This window comes from Podarcis muralis, chromosome 6 (assembly GCF_964188315.1).
Source record: "Podarcis muralis chromosome 6, rPodMur119.hap1.1, whole genome shotgun sequence".
Classification (NCBI taxonomy): Eukaryota; Metazoa; Chordata; class Lepidosauria; order Squamata; family Lacertidae; genus Podarcis; species Podarcis muralis.
The window spans coordinates 53,960,909-53,982,205 of NC_135660.1; the positions used below are offsets into that span (position 1 = coordinate 53,960,909).

The 21,297-nt window shown below is 39.5% G+C and overlaps 1 protein-coding gene across 8 annotated transcripts in view; it reads right to left on the reverse strand.

The window, feature by feature from the left end:
- Positions 1-6,384: 6,384 nt before the first annotated feature.
- The window catches only part of FGFR2 (fibroblast growth factor receptor 2), a 143,770-nt gene continuing 128,857 nt past the window's right edge, over positions 6,385-21,297 (reverse strand). For all 8 annotated transcript variants that reach the window (XM_077930292.1, XM_077930293.1, XM_077930294.1 and 5 more), the window contains 5 exons: positions 16,895-17,017; positions 15,410-15,480; positions 13,655-13,792; positions 11,358-11,463; positions 6,385-8,248 (listed from right to left, as the gene is read on the reverse strand). In XM_077930292.1, the coding sequence (XP_077786418.1) occupies positions 8,084-8,248; positions 11,358-11,463; positions 13,655-13,792; positions 15,410-15,480; positions 16,895-17,017 (603 nt within the window). In that variant the 3' untranslated portion in view covers positions 6,385-8,083. The remainder of the gene's footprint in view (positions 8,249-11,357; positions 11,464-13,654; positions 13,793-15,409; positions 15,481-16,894; positions 17,018-21,297) is intronic.

Below are 21,297 nucleotides of genomic sequence, written 5' to 3' on the forward strand. Positions count from 1 at the left end.
TGTTGAAAAGGACCTAGGATGTGCCCAGAATCCAAAAGCTTATGACAAGCATGCAGCATCAATGCTAATAATTAAAGCTGAATCCTAATTTAAAATTTCATGCTAATTTTTTTTGAAAATCTGAAAATTTCTTTTAAAATGACCAGTGCTTTGCTTTTGTTGTAAAGCTTGTTAAAAGTCATGTTTCAATCCTTTTGGAAATCCAAGTAAAATAATTAGGGGAGCCAGGTTTGAAGTGGGCTGTGAGATTTGTATGTTAGGATTTTTATCTCTGTTTTTTGTTTTTTTAAGAAAACAAGGTTGACAAGCACTAACCTCAGGTTTCTGCTCTCTAGCTGTCCCTAGCAAAAATCATGGATGTGCAAACAGGTTCTGTGTGCATGAATCATTGGTCTGATTCAGCAGCTGGGGCTGCACATGCCTAGCTCTCTAAAAGGAGGAGGAATCACACTAAGAAACCATTTGGTAGAGACACTGCAGTGGGAGGCAGGTGACTGAATTCAACTAAGTTTTACGCAAAGTAGACTTGCTTAAAATAATGGACCTTAGTCCATCCATTTATTTCAGTGGGTTTACTCTAAACAAGCCTTAGTTGAATACAGTGGTACCTCAGGTTAAGAGCTTAATTTCTTCTGGATGTCCGTTCTTAACCTGAAACTGTTCTTAACCTGAAGCACCACTTGAGCTAATGGGGCCTCCCGCTGCCGCCGCACGATTTCTGTTCTCATCCTGAATCAAAGTTCTTAACTCGCGGTACAATTTCTGGGCTAGCGGAGTCTGTAACCTGAAGCATCTGTAACCTGAAGCATCTGTAACCCGAGGTACCACTGTACTCCCATGGAAAAAACCTCACAAGTTTTTGAATTCCCTTATTATTTTTTGTATTCTTTCTGAACTTGCCTTTCCAAAAATGGTGATAGTTGAAGGGTTGGGGGGGGAGGGGAGAAGTCTTGCAATATTACTAGGAGTCCCTCAGCCAATATCAATTCCTTCTGTAGCCAGATGTTGCATATCCCTGTGTTGCTTCAGATGTCAGACAAAGCAGTTATCTATTCCTTTTGCCTAACACAGGCACACACATATATAAACACATACATTTCCATAGAGGGAAGGAGGGAAGTGCTGTTGCAATCAAAATAACAAAAGACGTGTCTTTCTAAAAAGAGGGTGCACAAAATTGTTTACTTATGTAGCCATGTGGCTTTGCAGAACTTGCGAAATATCACTTTCTTGGCCTGAATTAACAGAAATCTGCCTTCTTCCAAGACAGAATATTGTATTAATAGCTGCTTCATTCAAACTGAAAAGGCAGCATCAAATCTACTCCTGTTGCTGCAGAGCTGGAGATCTTGCTCTGTGTCATTTCACAGTTCTCCATACTCATGGAAACAGAATGATGCATGTGAGGAACTCCACAGTGACTCTTAAGCATGAGCCTCATTATCTTGAATCGATCTTTGCTTTGCATCTGGAATAGCTGAAAGTTAAAGCCTTTTGCAAAGCTCATCTCCTGTGTAGCCCCACTTTGACCAAACCACCCTGAAGTCTGAAATGGATTCAAGAGGATCTGGAAACTATAGCCAAGCTGACTGATGGCACTTAATTGCATTCTGTGTTTCATAAATGCTATACCGTAAATCTACTGATTGTCATGGAGAACAGGGTGATTAATGGGGGCCGCGGCTGTGTGCAGTTAGAGTTACAAAGAAATCTTGACGATATGGAAGCCTTTGAGGACACATGTGTTCGAACGACTGGTGCTTCGTGCTAGGGCAAGGAGACTCTTGGGGCCAGCAGGTTTGGAAGGAGGAAGGGCCCTGAGAGCAGATATAGTAGATAGCAAACATAATGCATTTCTCGTCCTTCATATACTGTAGAAAGTCATGAGAAGCATTCAGTGTACTGGTTTGCACACAATGCTGAGTCATGGTTAACATTAACCATAGCTATGTCAACAATAGCTAACAAATTATCGTTAAAGCTTAGGCACCAGGCAGAAAACTTAAACCCTGGCTTATTTCATCCCCCTTGTTCTCCTGTTAAAGGAGACACTGGCCAGGAAGATCCACTCTTCACTCATGGCTCTATAGCTTTTGGGCAGTGACAGATTATTAGCCATAAATAAGAAAGAATATGTTGTGACTGGTACTGAAATCAATTCAAAACCTGATAGCCAAGTATACGTGTGTGTGTGTGTGTGTGTGTGTGTGTATGAATATGATTTCTTAGTTTACAAAAATATGAGCATTGTCTCTTTTTTCAAGTTTCATTTTCTACAGATCAGTTTCATTAGTTGTGAGACATTAGTGTTACATAGTGTGTTAGGTTAGGAAGGAAAGAGGGGAAGAGGGGGAGGGGGAAGAGTGATGTGGGGTTGGCTGGCAAAGTTTCTATTCTTCTACTTAATGTATGTGTGGGGTATTGTGTCAGCGTCACTTGTGTGGGTTCTCTTACTATTCACTTGTATTTCTTTGGGGGTGAGAGAGGTTGGTGGTGGCTTAGGGTACGGTTGGTTGTCTTTCTTGTCTTTGGTTGGCTGTAATGAGATTTGTTTTTGTGTGTGAGTGGGGTGCGTGTGTGTTTTCGGATCAGGTTAGCCAGATTGATTCATATGTTGTTGGCAGATTCTTGTTGTTGTCTTGTTGGGCTGTGTATGTGGCAAAGGGGAACCATACCGGGGTGAAGGCGTCTTCTATTTGTCCCCATGTCAGTTTCAATTTATTGGTTAGTTTTTCTAATAAGGCTGTTTCCCATACTACTTGATGCCAAGTATGTTTTGAAGATTTTGTAAACTATGTGAGCCATATGTGTGTAGTTTGATCAAGTCTCTCACCCACTTTAAGCACAAAAATCACTACCAATAATTAAAAATGAAGTGTAGTAGACGAATTCTGAATGGGAAGATGAGGTTGGGGTTGACTCTGACATTAGGAAGGAGAATGTGACTTGCCACGAGCACCAATTTTAAGATATAAGAAAAGATGAGTCTGCAGGATCAGGCCAATGGCCAATTGAGACCAGTGTCCTGTTCTGTTGTCAACCAGTTGCCTGTGGGAAACGCGTAAACAGGACCTGAGCACAAGTGCTCTTCTGCACTGTGGTTTCCCGCAACTGGCATTCATAAGCATTACTACCTGTGACCATTGAGGCAGAGCATAGCCATCAGGGCTAGTAGCCATTAATAGCCTTGACCTCTACGAATTTCTCCAATCTGCTTTAAAAATCATATAAATTGGTGGTCATCATAGCTTCCTGTTGGAGCAACTTCCATAGTTTATGTGCTGTCTGAAGTACCTTAGTTTCACTGGATGTCCGGTTCTGCTATTATGAGAAAAACTCTCTACCACTTTCTCCATAATTTTCATTAAAAAATTAATTTATCATTAAATTTAATTAATCATTAAATTTATCATAAAAATTTCAACAGTAAGCCACTATTGCACTGAATTCGCTCCCTCCCAAATGGTCTTCTCTGGCTTTGCTCTCAGTTGTAACTGACGAGACTTCTACTATCCTTTCCCTTCATGTAGTGGCGCCCGCCCTGTGGAATGCCCTCCCATCAGATGTCAAAGCGATAAACAACTACCTGACATTCAGAAGACATCTTAAGGCAGCCCTGTTCAGGGAAGCTTTTAATGTGTGATATTTTAGTGTATTTTTGGTTTCTATGGAAGCCGCCCAGAGTGGCTGGGGAAACACAGCCAGATGGGCGGGTACAAATAATAAATAATAATAATAATTGTTATTGTTATTATATAGCAGGATATCCAGATGGCATTGAATCTTGAACCCATAGCTCTTTCCACAATACCCTGGGACCATTTGGTGAAGCTAGCAGGCTACAAATAATAAAATGCTACCTGATCCCACTATGGGAAAAAACTATGTAATGATCCTAAAACAAATGTCTTCCATTGAGGTGAAATTTCTTGGCTCATTTCAGAATGATTTGGCCCAAAAATTATTTGGTGCATCACTTTCGGAACAAACTCTTCTAAGCACACATTGCAAACTCCCTTAAATGATCCAAAAGTTGTTGTTCTTTTGCATCATTAGGCAGGGCTATTTTAATCAGTCAAGTGTTTGAGAGCTTTGTATCTGGGATACAAAGTATTGTAAGAGGGCATGCATGGGTGAGAACTAAGTTTATTGACTTTTAAGGAGGCCTGGAATGTATGAGTTCACCATCCCTTGGTGTGGTTGTGAGTGATAGGCAAAAGGTTATCGCAGCTAACACTCAAAACGAAACAAACTACTGTGACTTTTAAAAGCTACAGTTCTATGCCTACATATGAAGGAGTTAGTCCCACTGAACTTACTGGAACTTATTTCTAAGTTATGTATGGGAGCAGCCTGCATGAACTTGTCAGAAGTCAGATTAGACATAGCTCAAAAGCCTCTGATCTTTTTGCTAAAGCCCTCCAAAAAGAATGTATTCTAAGATGCTGGAAGGACGTCTTGTTATTTTATTTTATTTTTAAACTAAATCTAATTTGCAAAAATCACTTGTTTTGTTTTTCTGATTTTACAACCATTGCAGCTATAGCCATTCATGTTGCAAAAAATACTATTCAGTTGTCAAATTACATTAAGTAATTCATAGAATAACTCATAAAGTGCATTTAAATGTCTATGTTGCACTTACTGCAGTGAATTCAATGCTGTGTACATGTCAAGTTCTTCACAACAACCAAGAGAGGTAGGTTAGACTGATAGTGACCATGCAAAAATTAGAATCTATGTCATTCATGAAGTTCAATGGGTACCTTGAACAGGGATACTATCTGCCTGTAAGTTAGCATCAAAATAAATGCTACTAGTAACTTTGAAGGCTTTAACACTCTATGCAAGCATGCACACACATGAGTTAATGAAAGGGAGAGAGGACATTTTCATGTTATAGATCCCAGTGGCAAACCTTTTGTGTGAATCAATAGCTTCATATTTGGCTTAAAGGCAACATGCCATATTGATTCCCAACATAAGATGACTCTCTAGCAAATGTTTGACGTTTCCTTGAACACACTGACTCTGGGACGTAATGACATAGAATTGTGACATTGATGCTATTGTTTTTGTAAGTGTCCATAGCTCAGTATTTAGTTTTCAGTTTGTACATCTCTGTGGCAACAGAATTTGGGGCAGAAGGAAGCACTATATTCTACTGAATATAGACCTTTGACAAAATAAAAAAATTAAATAAACTGGGCCAGAGAGAAATGTCTAGACGAAATATTGTATCTTGGCCACAACCCTCTTTGAAACGGGGTTCTTGGCAGGATGGGTTTTTCCATAAATTCTCACTTTTTCTTGTTTGAACAGATTATGCCATTGAATTCTCTAAAAAGGGGGCATGTGAAGGAGTTTGTGCTGCACTTAGCAATCTTCTAGCCCTTCCATGACCCCTTCATGACCCTTTCTGTTCCCGATAGAACAAAAAAAAATATGAATTCTTAAAGCCCCGTGTAAAACACTCCATTGCAGCATCATTGGTACAATGCAGCTTTATTATCTTTTGCAGTTTGGGGGTTTTGTATGGGAACAAACTTTGCTTGTCTTTTTGCTTACTACTAGCATTATTATTATTATCAGGGACGCGGGTGGCGCTGTGGGTAAATCCCTAGCGCCTAGGGCTTGCCGATCGCATGGTCGGCGGTTCGAATCCCCGTGGCGGGGTGAGCTCCCGTCTGCGGTCCCAGCTCCTGCCCACCTAGCAGTTCGAAAGCACCCCTAAAGTGCAAGTAGATAAATAGGTACCGCTTTATAGTGGGACGGTAAACGGTGTTTCCGTGTGCTGCGCTGGTGCTGGCTCGCCAGAGCAGCTTTGTCACGCTGGCCACGTGACCCGGAAGTGTCTCCGGACAGCGCTGGCCCCCGGCCTCTTAAGCGAGATGGGCGCACAACCCTAGAGACGGACACGACTGGCCTTTGGGCAGGGGTACCTTTACCTTTACCTTTATTATTAAGTCTACTTGGTTGCCCTTTTCCAAGTATAGTGGTACCTCGGGTTAAGAACTTAATTCGTTCTGGAGGTTCCTTCTTAACCTGAAACTGTTCTTAACCTGAAGCACCACTTTAGCTAATGGGGCCTCCCGCTGCTGCTGCCGCACGATTTCTGTTCTCATTCTGAAGCAAAGTTCTTAATCTGAGGTGCTATTTCTGGGATAGCGGAGTCTGTAACCTGAAGCGTATGTAACCCGAGGTACCACTGTACTGAAATAAATTGGGAATGGTCTGGAAATAACATGTAATGGATTGTGCTGAATGTAAACGGTCATACGTTAACGATAACTAACACAAACTAATGGATGTTCATTCCATTTCTGGCTATATTATCGTAGAAAACCCAAAGCCATTTTGTAAGACACAAATGATTTAAAAAAATAAGATGCATGACATTTATTTTGTAATGTTAACATTAATATCCGTAGAAAGATTTTTATTGTCAGTACAAAAATTAACAGATTTTAATACTTTTTACCCCCTCCCCCCCATTTTAAAAAACATGTAAAGTCGGTATGGATTGCATTCATATTGCATGGCTACACCAGTGTGAAAGGTGATTTGAATGTGAAAACATAATGCTTTAAATTCTGAAAGACAAGTTATAGAAATGCAGTAATATTTTTGGCCAGGCACCAGGGCTGACACCTGGTGCAGCAGGATGGTTTGGAAAGCTGTAATGGAGCAAGAATAAAATAACCCCTCAGAAAGATGGTCAGATTCCAACACGAATTTCTGTAATTGCCATGATGACAACCTCGGTGCTCTTGTAGTACAAGAGGAGCCTCAAAAGCGTGTGTTTGATCAAAATATCCAAAAGCATTATTGGACGTTCAGCAAACATAGTTGCTAATCTGAAGCATGTACAGAAAGCTAAGAATTGAGGTTTAGGGCGTTTAAAAATTGTAGAAGTTTAGACAAGCTAGAATAGGTCCTTATTTCAGTAGACTATGGAATAAGTCTCAGAATTCTGGGTCATTCTACTGAGCAATTTAATTAAATTTTTGCACTTGAGGAGTTGTAAAGTGTGACAACCAAAACAGCTACACACCTGGAAATACAGGGAGCAAAATACTTTCTCATTAAAGGACACTTTTTTTTATTTCTGAGAGTTTTGGTTTGTTACAGCAATAACCTCTCATGTAACTTTAGGCTGCAAATCCTATACCTGCTGAACTCAAAGGGTAGACATGTATAGCATGTCACTGTTAAAAAAACAACCCAAATTAATTAAAACCTTAATTCCCAAAATTAGTTATATACCGTAAATATTTCTCTCTTTTTTTTAAAAAAAGATCTGACAACTAGTAAAGTTTGAGCAATATATCTACTAGTTCTCTGTGCTGTCTGCATAGAAATGCCATTTAAATTACAAAATAACACAACCCTATAAAAGATTAATTGTTTTGTACATTACCAATTAATTAATAAATTAATGAGATAACAATTTTCCCTGAAAGCAAAGTATTTTTCACCTTTAGGTGGTGATATTTTAAAAAAGAAAAGTTTTATGTATGAACAGCAATTACAGGTAGCTGTTTCTTTAAAAAAAAAAAGGCTAATTTTGCTTGGTGAAGTGAGACATCCATTTTCAAATCAATACAAAAAATAATTCATTGTAAATATATATAATATATATTTATACATATTTGATTATATTTACATACATCCAGCACCTATATACTGCATTTGTGCTCTGTAAGTGTGTGCCAACATATATTTTCTCCAAATATTACAAAATAAACAAGGAAGGCTGACCCAACATTTGCCTCAAGTCCAACTGGTCCACTGAATGTAGAAAATGTGTTGCGGCATCCAGACCTGTCTGTCAACTGGCATCCAAATATGGCCCATAAAATTCTTCTTCTGAAAATTGTTTGGCATTCCAAAGTACACCACTTTCCCCCCGGTGTGATCATAACACCTTTTGCCAATTTTTTTTGCTTTTGTTTTGGTCCCTACAATTCATATGTACAAACAAAAATCCTGTGTGTCTGAAGGAAGGTTCTTTTTTTTTTTCACATGATAGGTAGACATTCTTGTTTTCTTACTCCTTTGAGGAATAAAATAAGGGTTCTTTTCATGTTTTGACACTGCCGTTTATGTGCTGGTACTTAGGGAGGCAAGGTTCATAAGGCATCGGATCGGCAGAAAAAACAGAGTCATCACCTGAAGAACAGGAACTCCTTGTGTCTTGGTAGCTAGGTGAATACTGTTCCAGTGGTCCACTAAGATCTAGGTACTCCTGTAAGAACAATGCATACAAGTATTTACTAGGAGTGTACACATTTACTTTTGTGGTGTGTGTGTGTGTAAATAATATCACATTCATATAGAAACACAAACAAAAAACAGGCTGACACCATTCAACAATCAAAAGTAGCTTTCTTGACCCAGTTCACATATCACAGTAAACCATGGTTAATAGCTTACTGTAAACATGCATAAGAAGGCTCTGTCACTTTTCCTGATCTCACTGGTGCTCTGTACACCCAAAGGGTTTTTCTTGGCTTACCGATTGTGATTTGCTGGAAGCAAAACAAACCATGATACTTGGGTTTGGATGGAATGCAAAGCTATATATTGTGGGTCAGTTCATCTGTATTCAAGCATGAAGGAGCAAGCATGGTACAAACTACAGTTTACTCAAGATGTACACACAGGGCCAGTGTCAGAACTAAGACTGTAGAAACTCGGGTTCAATCCCTACCCATCCATGATGCTTTCTTCTGGGTTGCTGGCTTCATTTCTCAGCTAACTCAACTTTATATAGTAGATGTGAGGATAAAAGAAGGCCTTAAGCTCTTTAGACGGAGCGGGGGGAGGGTAATAGCTACTCATAAAACTAGAAGTCACCAGAGGAGTGTGAAAAAGGAGCGGGGGACCCAAACCAACAAAAAAGGGAATTCTGAGGCAGATGTGTCAGTTCCAACAACATCAACTTTAACCACACCAGTCGAGACATATACTGTAGCCACATCAAAAGCAAACATTTTGCTTACGATGATAAAAAACAAAATTTCACCCTACACAGAACTATTTTTCCCCCCAGCACATGGAAACAATTTGCAGAGAGAACGATCCTTTCTTTCCAATATCCATTTGGTAAGCTGGCTATTTTGCATTTTATAATATCATATTTCAATTTACATGTGCTCAAGCAAGTAATACCCAAGTCACTGCAATACGGTACTCTAAATATATTTCTTTGCTCACTGTAGTTGCTTCCACCAGCATTTGTGGAACTCAATAAACTTAGCAATGATTTTGAGCAAGCCCCAGTGAAATCAGAGGGAGCATGGCACTTTCATTCAATGAGTCTAACACAGAAAACCTTCCTAGTCGCTTGTGTCCTACATTTTCATAGCTGGGGGGGGGGGGGAATAAAACCCAGTGATTAAGCATAGGGACCTAGGATTCTTCTTGTTGACGGCAGAGTGACCAACTCTTCTTGTCACTGGAAAGCTGAACCAGAGCCACCAATGGAGACCTGGATTAATTATGTCTGTGACATAGCCATCTGGATTGTCTTACCCAGCAGAAGAGGACCATCAGGGGTGTGGTATGTCAAAAAGGGATAGGTTTGAGAAAGTTTGGTTTTTCTATTTCCCTTTCATATATAAGGAAAAGCATACTTTGTATCCCCCAGTCTATCCAGCTCCTATATGGAAAGGCCTTCTGAAAGTGGGGCATAGGATATAAGGCATAGGATCCTTCCCTTAAGATAAATTTCCAAGTCCATGGGAGCAGAGTGCTCACAATGTTACATTGGTGGATACTTTCCTTGCTACTGTATCGTGCTTCGCTTTGTACAGTCTTGTAACAGCTACATTTCTGTGTCGTTTTATTTGTCATTTGTAAATGTTTAATGAAAATAAAATAAATCTTTAAAAAGAAGAGGAAGAGGAGAAAAAGAGCTACAGTGTCAGCTGAATCTGAAGCCAGGGCTATAGAAGTTCTTGAAACAACAGTCTTGGCAGGAGAATAAAGTTATTTTTTCTCCTTGAAATGCTGCTTCTCTTTCAACTTCTGCAGAGCAGCTGTATTCATTTAAATACCAATCTCTTCATTTGCTAAACCACAAGTTACGATTCTAAGATGTGAAAAATCAATTTTTAAAAGCTGGGTTGCGTGCGTGTGTGTGTGTGTTTTTAACAAATTATGTGATTTTCCTTTTTTTAAAAAACCAACAGTGAATGTTTTCCTATTAAGACAGTGATGGTTAATTAAATGTAAAATACACAGGAGCATGGCACACAGCAAAAAAAAAAAAAAGTTCATAGTACACTTTTGATCTGATGTTACTTCCATATCTTGTAAGTACTCTTTCATGTCTGGTCCCTGTGATCTCCGTGTCTATTTAGAGACAATATGAATCTATCGGTATGCACAGGCTAAAATTGTGGCGCCTCTACCATCAATGGCAAATAGCCCATTGACTTCAAAAGAAGTTGTCATTTCCTCAATATAAATTAGCATGACAGCTTTTAGGAAAAATATGGAGCGGGAAATTTCTACCACAAATGGAAGGAGAAAGCTATTGAGATACCCAGTGAAAGACTTTATCCATGTGATTCACACATATTCAACAGATCCATATATTCACTGAAGGATGGTTCAGATGACGAATTTATGTGATAATCCTTACTTGGTTGTTAGCTTCAATATGCTGCTATAGTATGACTCTCTAGATGTGGGGAAGTCCATGCAGCTCACAATTTACCATGGAAGACAATCCATGATAGCTGGTATTCAAGGGCGTACTACTTCAAAAAAAAATACCAACCTGGGAAGAAACTCCATTTCAAATTAAAATGCAAGCCTAAGAAATTTTATAATTTGTGGGTTCAACAGAATCTCCAATACTGTTTCTCATCCACAATACTTAACTGATCTTGGTGCTGTGTTCAGACTTCTATTTCTACTATATCTACATATATAGAAATCAGAATCAAACTGCAGTGCACTTTAACACTGAAAAAGAACTCAGGATGGAATGGGGTAATTCTCACTGGCTGGGATTATAGGAAGAGATTAATACACTGAATGCACCTCTTTTAGTTTATCCATAGAAATTAATGGTTGTTTTTCAGATACTTGGACACGGTTGTAGTGTGGGCAAAACCAGTGCTCAGTGCTTTGTACTCTGTGAACAGGGATTATACCAGGGTATGTGTGCAATGTGTATTGTGCATAACTTGTGCAAGTGCCCTTCATTGCCAGGGGCCTTGAAACGCACAAACTCTCCTTAACATATCTTGCAATAGGCATGCTCTCATTTAAGATACTCCTTATAACAATGGAAGCATTTTGCTTGTTCTTTCAGAAGTTTAAAAAGCAAGCGCCTTACTCACCTCATTAGTTGTGAGAGTGAGGATCCGATCCAAGTCCTCCACAAGCTGCTTAAAAGTAGGTCTCTGGGAAGGCACAGCATGCCAGCAATCTCTCATCATCATGTAGCTGTGGAAGGCAGAATTTCACTGGGTTAATTAACTCAATGTGTCTATATCAGGTATCTTCCATATTCACAATACTTCAGGGCTGTTCAGTTAAAGTCAGGGTGTGTTCACATGTTACAGTCTGGAGTATTTAAGATGCATGCATTATGAACGATGGTGATTCCCATTGATGCTTATTTGTATTCTACATTTATTATTATTATTATTATTATTATTATTATTATTATTATTATTATTATTTTATTATTATCCTTAGCAGCCTATGTTCTCTCTTTTGAAATGAAGCTCAAGGCAGCTCACAGGGGAGAATTTGAGTAACCATTATGTGAAGCATACACTAGGCAAACCGAGAATGGTTCTTGTGGAAATTCTTTCACTATTTGTAAATACAAAAGTTCATTTGTTTGACAGTGTCTGCACTCTCAGCAGTTTTACTGTTGATCAATTTAATATACAAATTTATTGCATTTCAGTGGTATTGTATCTTGCTTTAGGATTATTTTAGAATAAACAAACAAACCATTTGCCTAAAAACAAATTCTTCATGCTGATATCTAAAAGCCTGAGGGATTGGCCAAGGGGTATCTTTCGGAGCATTGTTAAGCGACGCAACTCCTCCCACCCCACCCCAGGCTCAGGCAATTTGTGAATCTGTATTTGAACCATAGTGCTGGAGCATTCATATAACTCTAAGAGAGCAATCCAAACCCAGTATCGGCTGGGATTAGTGATTTTGAAATAGGTGGCTCTTCAACTGAATTATCACCATGACTAAGTTGTTGTTGTTGTTGTTTAGTTGTTTAGTCCTGTCCGACTCTTCGTGACCCTATGGACCAGAGCATGCCAGGCACTCCTGTCTTCATGACTAAGTTAAGTCTATTAATTTCTATGGGTCTACTCTGAATAAAACATAGTGGAATGCCACCTTAAGTTTCTAAAAAAAAAAAAAAAAAAAGTGGTGAGGCTTCTCCATCCCCTATACTCTTCTCTCTTGCCAGTTGTATAGCCTGTTCCAGTGACAATCATACAGCTCTATTTCCAGCCCCAGGCTTGAGAATTATAGTATCACTATCCACACTCTTTCAAATACATTATATGGGGATGAGCTAGGACATTACTGGCATTAGACTGGGGCTATTTCATGCATAGCACTAAAGATGAAACATGTCGCTATAATTGACTGGAAGGCCCCACATATTGGGCCACAGCATATATGTGAGCAGAAATCATGAGTTCCACTGCTGGTTACTTGATGAATCTGTGAACCATATGCTATGCTTAAAACGGGTCTGGAAAGCAACATTGGGATGTATGAGACAGGTGCATGAGTAAAGTAAATACTTTTTTAAAAAAGAAGCCGGTAGGATTTTCAGACCCCGTACAATACTTTAGACAAGATATATTCTTGCATGATTCAAGTCAGATAGTGGGTAGAAGGCCTGCTGTTGATGGTTCTCTGGCTAGAGGTGGGTGAAAAAAGATCACTAGGCTGAGGAGTTCCAACTTAGGAAAGGACAAGCATGTACTTAACTGTAAAGTGCTACATAAATGTGGTGGAATACATTTGCCCAGCTAAGGTTGAGCAAAACGCAAATTGATGATTGAGGGTATCTATTTCATGTCCCTGTGCTTAGGGCACTGTCTAAGTCAGGTCTTCTTAAAACAAATGGTGCCACCCCCACTCTAATGAATCATTAATCATTCCTGCTAAAAAGCCATCTGAGGGCCCAACAAGGAGGCCACAGAAGGAAAATGGTTGACCACCCTGGGTATGTGTAGAGCATGAGTGTTGAGAGGGCATCTGCAGCACTGTGCTGAGGGCCCCTGAAGTCTGCAGCTGGACCTGGTCTAAGTGCAACTCAAACAAAAAGATCAACTTATTGAGGTGTACCTTTGGCAGGTCCACAACTGACTGCATAATTAAAACTTTCCCAAATCATACACTTCCTGTTCACATTGCTAAAAATATGCAATATCAGACATGCAATGTTTATCCAGCTGAGATGTGTATTTTCAGGACCCTCCCTCTTCCTGTGACTGATTCGTTTCATCTCTTTTAATACTCATTTTTGAACCTGCCCTGTGTGCACATGCATTTAACGTTATAGCGCTCCCATTGTATCATATAAATATTGTCAATTATATCAGCACATCCCTTTTCAGCCCATGGCCCAGCAAGAAAGAGTTCTTACAGTTCACTGGTGCAATTGGCAGGTTTGTCCATTCTGTGTCCTTCTTTCAGCAACTTGAAGAGCTCTTCCACTGGAATTCCTGGATACGGTGACCCTCCTAAAGTGAAGATCTCCCACATTAGCACACCAAATGACCATCTAAAACAAGAAAGGGAATAAGAATGGGGCTGAGTCAGATTTACTAAAGACAGCATAGAGACATCTACTTTTAGCTACCTACCTTATGATCTGAGCAGCAAAGTTGTTTAACACTACTTTCCTTGCTTGTTTTCCTCTTTCTGGCGGCAGATGAATAATGATAGCTATCCATCTACCTTGCCATTTTTTACCAATCCTACAGAAACCAATAATCTACCCCCTCTCCAAATATAAAAATCATTTTGTTTGAGGAAGTACTTCATGTTGAAAACAAACAAAGAAAAACAGAGAAATGTTGGGGGTGACTCAGTTCTATTGCTAAAAATTAAGCAGATCTGCTTCTGCAAACCTGGATGGTAAAACCTCTGGGAATCATGCAGAAACTGCTTTGAGTGCCTTGGGCGAAGAGTATGGCAGGGCTAGCCAATGTGGTACCCTCCAGTTGGAAGTACAACTCCCATCAGCCCCAGCCAATGTGGCCAATGGGCAGGAATGATGGAAGTAGTAGTCCAACAACATATGGAGGGAACCACGTTGACTGCCCCATAATAACACACACATAGGAGAGAGACAAAGAGACACAACCAGAACCACGGAATCATGGGATGTAAGTAGGGTCTGGCTGAATCTGATCCAAATATAAGCAACCTGTTCCATGCTTACAATCCAAACCATATTTGCTTGCAGATATGTCTCGACAATCCGTAAAGGCAGGACTGCGTAAGGCAATGGCATTTGTGTGTGATCTGCTATCAGAGGCTGATGTGCATCCATTATATAAGTCTGATCAGCCCAAAGGTGGCATGAGTACAACAAATATGTGCACCAGACATTTGCATGGGATTCTGAAACAGACAAGGACTAGCATGGGAAACGGACTGTTTTGACTATTTTGCTTCTTGTCCAAATGTACCTGCAATTCTGAGGAAGCCCTTGCAGTCACAGATTTACGAACAATTAACAGCAACTCAAGCCTTAGCGTCTCCACGCTTTGGTTCAGAAAATGCTCCAACCAAACCATTTAAAACAATGCTTCAGAGCTGCACATCTGTAAAGAAGGTTCAGGGGAAGTAAACTTCCGCACTGGCAAGAGGAAGCCAGTGTTTTCTACCTTTCATGTGCTTTGAAGCCAGCCAGATTAGTAACAGAGCACTGGTCTGCAGTCTTCCAGAAAATCCTCACTTTCTAAGGCTACCACTTACTGGGGAATAAAACAGCAGCCACAGGTCTCAGGAAGTAAAGGAGGGGAAAATAATATAAAATCTACCAAAGTGAGGTCAACAATATTGCTGAAAGAATGAGTCCATGAGGCAGCAATGAGATTGAAAATATCCATTGTTTTCTTTGGTTCTGAAGTTTTCCATGGTAATTTTTTAAAAAACAAAAAAGCCTTTGCGAAAAAACAAAGCACAAAAAGCTTTTCTTTCCAGCTTTTTAACCTGCCAGAATAAAGGTGTCTGGCTTGCAGTAAATTAATTTACCTTGGTGGATCAAAGGTTGAGAGACATATTTTAATCTGTTGCATATATATTTCTATTACATGTAATTCAAGTACACTGGAAGAAGCTATAAATGAATAAAAAGATAAAAGTAAGGTTCTGAGATAAAGTTACTTACACATCACTTTGATGTGTGTAAACCCTGTCAAATAGAGCTTCTGGTGCCATCCACTTCACAGGCAGCCGACCCTGGACATAAAATAGAAAAGCAGCAACTGGTTATCTACTGATCATTAGTCAATTTCAGCAATGAATCTGGCAAAGATTAAGTCAAACTGCAATACTAAATTTTGCTAAAGCAAATTAACAGTTCCATGAAACATTAGAAAACACAACCCCTCTTTCCTTAGTCTCCTGGCTCATTAACATAGCTGTGATTCTCATTAACTTCTATAGAATGAGAATTTTAAAACGTCTTATTCAGAATTGAAAGAATCAGAAAGTCAAGCTCTGCCACAGCTTCCACCCCACCAAGGCATCGTTCCCCCAATCAGCAGCACTCTGCAGAACCTGTATAATACAGGGAACGCTTTACTTTGCTGTATTCAAGCATACTCAGGGGTAAAAAAAAAATAAAAACCAAAATGTTGGAATATGCCCTTGTGCAGGCAGCAACCATTTTGCATGGAGATTCCAATTCCTCCCCCCCCCCCACTGCATTAGCCTGCCCCTGTTCTGCCCTCTGCTAGGTCCAAAAGGACCCGGGCATCAGTGATTGTGTGTCAGTTGGACAAACACAAAATGGTCGCCGCCTGTTTAGCAGTTCCTCTCCCCAACCAAAGTCAAATAGTCCTTCTCAGTGTCACATGCCCACAGACTGGATCTGGTCAATGCCTAAATGGGAGACCACAGATGTAAAGAACCCTGATTTCTGTGCTGGAAAGAAGATGCAATATAAATGTACTAAATAAATAAGTTAACTAAAATGACAGCTGACCCAGAAATATGATTCAGGTGAATGACCACGCAGGGGCATCTAGTATAATGTGCAAGAGAAGCCCCGCATGTTAGGCCTTTTCTATATAGATTTAATCACTACTTTGTATGCTAAGAGATCCTGTTGCTTTTTTAAAAAAAAACACAACAGAATAAGCTGCTATCCACAGTGAGGGCATGCCATTTAAATGGGGAGTGCTTGTTATTTAACCAGCGGATTGCCAAGAATGTCATAAGCTTCTGCTGAAATGTGGGTAGTAAAAGACTTCTACAAAACTAAAACCAAATGTTAGTAATTTCATAATGGATACATTCCACAAAATTATCCATTGATTACAAAAAGCCAAATTTATATTCATATTCAGTATCTAGCTAAGAGTCAAAGAATGTGCTGCAAGTTTCATGGAGGCCATAAAACGAAAAAGGCTAAAGCTTATCCTTTAGAAAGCATCATGTAACACGTACTCTCCCAGCCGGTGTAAGCAGATAACCTTCCTTTCCTAGTAAAAAGGGGTTAGGAATCCTAACACACTTGCCTATTATTTTCATTTCTTTGATTAAAAGTTAGGCTGCTGTACAAGAAGTCCATTAGGAATACATTTGCCATACTTAAATGCACCAAGGAAAAAAGATACCGGATCAAGTGATAAGACTGCCATCCACTTACATTAGTAGTCTTTTTATAATAATCTATATTGTTGATGTCTCTGGCCAACCCGAAGTCAGCTATTTTCATGACGTTATTTTCAGTTACCAAAACGTTTCTTGCTGCTAAATCTCGATGGATGCACTGGAAAATAAAATTTAAAATATGAATTCACAGAAGTGAGTACACGCATCCCACCTGCAACCCGATTCCCAACTTGATAAACCTTCAGCCATCAGAATTCACACTGCTTCATTCAGGTACACACAGTCAGGGACAGATGTGAAGGCTCAGAGAAAAATGGAATCATTCCAGAAAAAGTAGGAGCCCCCCCCCCCCCGTTTTTAAAAAGCACTTCTCTCCACCCCCCAAAAAATGTAAAACATTTTTGGATTATGAAACGTTTTCTTTTAAAATGATGACCAAAAGGAGACAAAGAGTTCGTATATTTAGTCCCTCAAAACTAAAATGGTGTAACACAAATACTTTTGTATTAAATTATGCACAGATCACTACAATTTGTTTATGCTGCGGACAAGCAAGTCCTGAGTACAAACAGACAAGCAAGTCACTGAGAGTACACAACTCAAAAATGCAAGAGCAAGACGCATTTCTGCCTCTTGGAGGGCACTGCCATTGTGATCTTCCTTCACTTGGCATAGTTGATGGATCTGTTTCTATCCTCTGGACTATGCCTCAAAGGATTGGGAGTGGAAGGAAGTACAGAACAACATAATTTTGTGGCCATCCGATTCCTGCTGCTATAATCTGACCCTCCCCACTATTTCTCTCAGCTGTCTTTCTGCACCTGGGGAAAAAACATTGCTGGGAGACTTCAGAAAGGGCGAGGAGGTAGGGAATGCAGGTGGAAACTAAATGACATGTGGCAACCACTTGAAGGCAGGTTTTGTTTTAAAGCATAGAAAACAATTCCCATTGGCCAACTTTCTATACCTGAAACACATTTGTCAGAAGACAATTCACTCATGTTAAAGCTTTCTGGGAAGATGGTTTCAACCTCCCTAAAAATAGTCAAGCAACATGTACCAAAGGCTCCAGAAATACTGTCATTTTTCCTAAGAAACCAGTCTAAAGTCTCCTGCCACTTAAAACCTGCTGATTTTATCTTTCACCATTAAAGCACAGCTCTGCAATAGTATACAGTGATACCAAGTAATTATTTTCCACTGCTTTTATGAGAGCGTTTAAAATACTGCAAGATAGCAATCAAATCTTTCCCTTAGTGACTACTAGAGAAATCTCTAAGAAAATGCATTTGAAAACTCACAACTCCGTTTTATGCTGCGAAGGGAGACCATCCTTCCACTGAATCAAACGTTTAAAACTGTACATTAAATTGTATCATACGGCTCCTGAAATAGCTTCTCAATGACTTCCACTATAAACCCCATTTGTATGGACTTAACAACTTCTAAGTTACATTAGAACAGGATTTCAAGTTAACATGTGGAGTCAGAGTGGCTACTTTTTGCAGAAGTATATAAAAATAAAAACAACTATATTCTCTAACCCCCCCCCCCCAAAAAAGGCTGAAATGTAGCACATTTGTGCCCTCCTGAGATATCCAGCATACTAGCTGACTGGCATTTTGAAACCAAGTTACCGAATTTTGAAAAACTAACATTTTGTAGAAAACGTAAATAATGAAATTTGAAAGTGGTCTCCTACACCCTTAACCTTCTTTCCTCCCTTCACGTCAGCACCTTTTTGAAAATGTACAATTGACCTTTCTTGACTCAGAAAGGAAGTTCTGCCTGCTGATGGAAACCATAGCTTGCTTTAAGCTTTTCTGTCATTAGTAATAAGAGGCAGCAGGAGAAACATGTTGTGAAACTTTCTACTGGATTTTTTCTCTCCTCCTTTTGGTCCAGGATATCATACTTCCACAGCGCAACACTACATGCTCTTATTGATGGACTTTTTAAACAGAAAGTATTCTTTGTCATGTTATTTCTTTTAACCAAATCCGAATCACAAGGTGCAGATCTGGCTTTGATCCACTAAAATAAAAAAACCCATAAAATAAAACGTTCCAGCAACATCAAGATCTATATTAGAAATTATTGGAATGCCATTAAATTCCAGAAGAATAGTTATATCACAACAAAAACAGTGGTCCAGTTTGCACATTATGGTAATGTTTTGCTCCCCCTTAATCTCACAGGGAAGGAACAAACTATGAACCTTGGCCGAGTGTCAAGTCAGAACTAGTGCTGTGCCAGGCATTTTCCCCTGCATTCAAAAACTATCAAAAGGGGAGAGAAAACGTCAATGAAATTCACATGGTGGGGTGCAGAGGGTTTATGTCACCTTACTTTTGAGGTGGCCAAGACTGTGAATGGGCCTTTCTTTCATTCTACAAATCCTTTTCAAAATGACAGTGGCAGATCAAGATCTCGGGGTCTCAAATTTCAGTGGCGCCCTGGGCAGCGCCAAAATCAGCATCTCCTTGCCCCTCATGCTCCATTCTAAATCATAGTTGTGGCATCCCCCTCCCCCATGGGTCCAGTGCAATCAAACCAGCCATGCTCCCCTAAATCCACCTCTGGATTGCACAGTCTTGCTGGTGCAGCACATTACATGACTCACAGAAGCAGTAAGACCCTTTTAAACCTTACAGTTTTTTTCAATTCTAGGAAGCATTTTTCAATGATTTCTATCTATCCACCACAGTCAAGCCAAAGGAGTATTAAAGGGGAGGAAGAGGGACTTTTCTTTCGCTTACCAGTCCCACAAGGCTGCGTGATAATATAAAGAAATAAACATTATTTCATTACAAGTTTAACTGCCTGGTAAAATCTGTTGCATTTGCATTTTTTAAATTTAATGTCATGTTATAAAGATGACACGCTGAATTTCTCAGTGTATTTCTGTTCCTGGATGGTAAGAACATCCTGAAAATATAAATTCTTATTATTTCTGCCCTAAGGAGCAAGTAAGGGTATGGGGAAGCTGGTGAAATGTCAATATTAAGCTGTTTGAAGAATCAGAATGTATTCCCTTTTGTTTAGTTTCTCAGATGTGACTACTATCTTGTTTAATGCCTTGCAGAACCTTCCGTTCTGCTGGTCCATTTCAGTTCTTTTGGGGGGTTGGCATTCATTCAAGGATGCGATTTCTCCTTCTCTAGGGCAGAAGATTTGTGCACCCTTAGCAACTGCATTTCTCTATTTAAACAGCTGAAGTTGGCTTGCATGCCAAAAAGACAATGACCATGTTCCCACACGATGCTAAACCGTGGTTTGGCACTATGTGCACAAGCACAGCATCCAAAAAATGGAATGTCTGCCTGCAAAATTTAAATACTGACTAAAATATTTAGAAAATACTACTTCTGGTGTAACAAGCAACTCACATAAAGGAACGTTGATTAGCATGTGCTAGTACACTGTAGTCAACAACAAAGCCAATTATGTTCTGTCTGACTCAGTTACTAAGAAAGCTGGCCTTGCACCTCCACCATCGTCCTTATTTAGTCTATTAAGCAGAGGACTGCACTGTATTTACAGGCACAGGAAAATTTAAGGTTTAGCTGTGGAGGAATCTGCCAATAGGGATCTCCAAGGACTGAATATCAAAATGCAGTTAGTTTTCTCAGCAGGCAAATATTTTAAGTGAAGACAAATGACTAATTTGCTCACAGGATTGCTGCTGCTTCTTTTCACCAATTAGCCAATGCCGGCAGATGGAATTCCCTTGAAACCTCTTGGGAAATGAATGGCGCTCTCTTTCATATTCAGTAAGTTAGTAAACTTTAATAAGGCAAATTTCAAGGTTATGCTTTTGTTGCCTGGCTAAACAGCTCACAGTTTATCCACATCAATATTGGAATTCATGAATATCTAAGTTCATTTTCTGATATTGTTTGCCGAATAATGATTTCTTTGTTCTGTCTTTAAAAGAAACCTTAGCCGGCATAACCTGGCATTTGATTACTTACGCATACATTTGCTTCCAAATTAAATGCAGCTCTTTACTGGAGCCTCTATGAACAATTCTGCTAGTAAAAATGCCTATTAATATTAAAATAGCTGAAGCTGCCCTTCAAATGGATCAAACTGAAAAACTTGAAAAGGAAGGAGTAGACAAGTTATTTAGCACTAAGGGTTACTTGCTTTTATTTATTAATTTTGCAGCCCTGATCAACCTAATTTGCAAAATATTCTATGACTGTTGCCAACTGCATTTGGAAATACTCTGCAATTCCACGAGAGGTTTCTCCTCCTATTCCCCTACAGTCCCACTTTTCCTGCATCATCTGGAACAGGATTTCCCCTAGATTTCCAGAGTTGACTCCCTCACCTTCTACCAGAGGAATCATCACTGGAATTTAGAATGTAATACCCATTTGCCCAAATAGTTAAGAGCACTGCTATTGTCTCTGGGCCTGAGCAATGCCCATA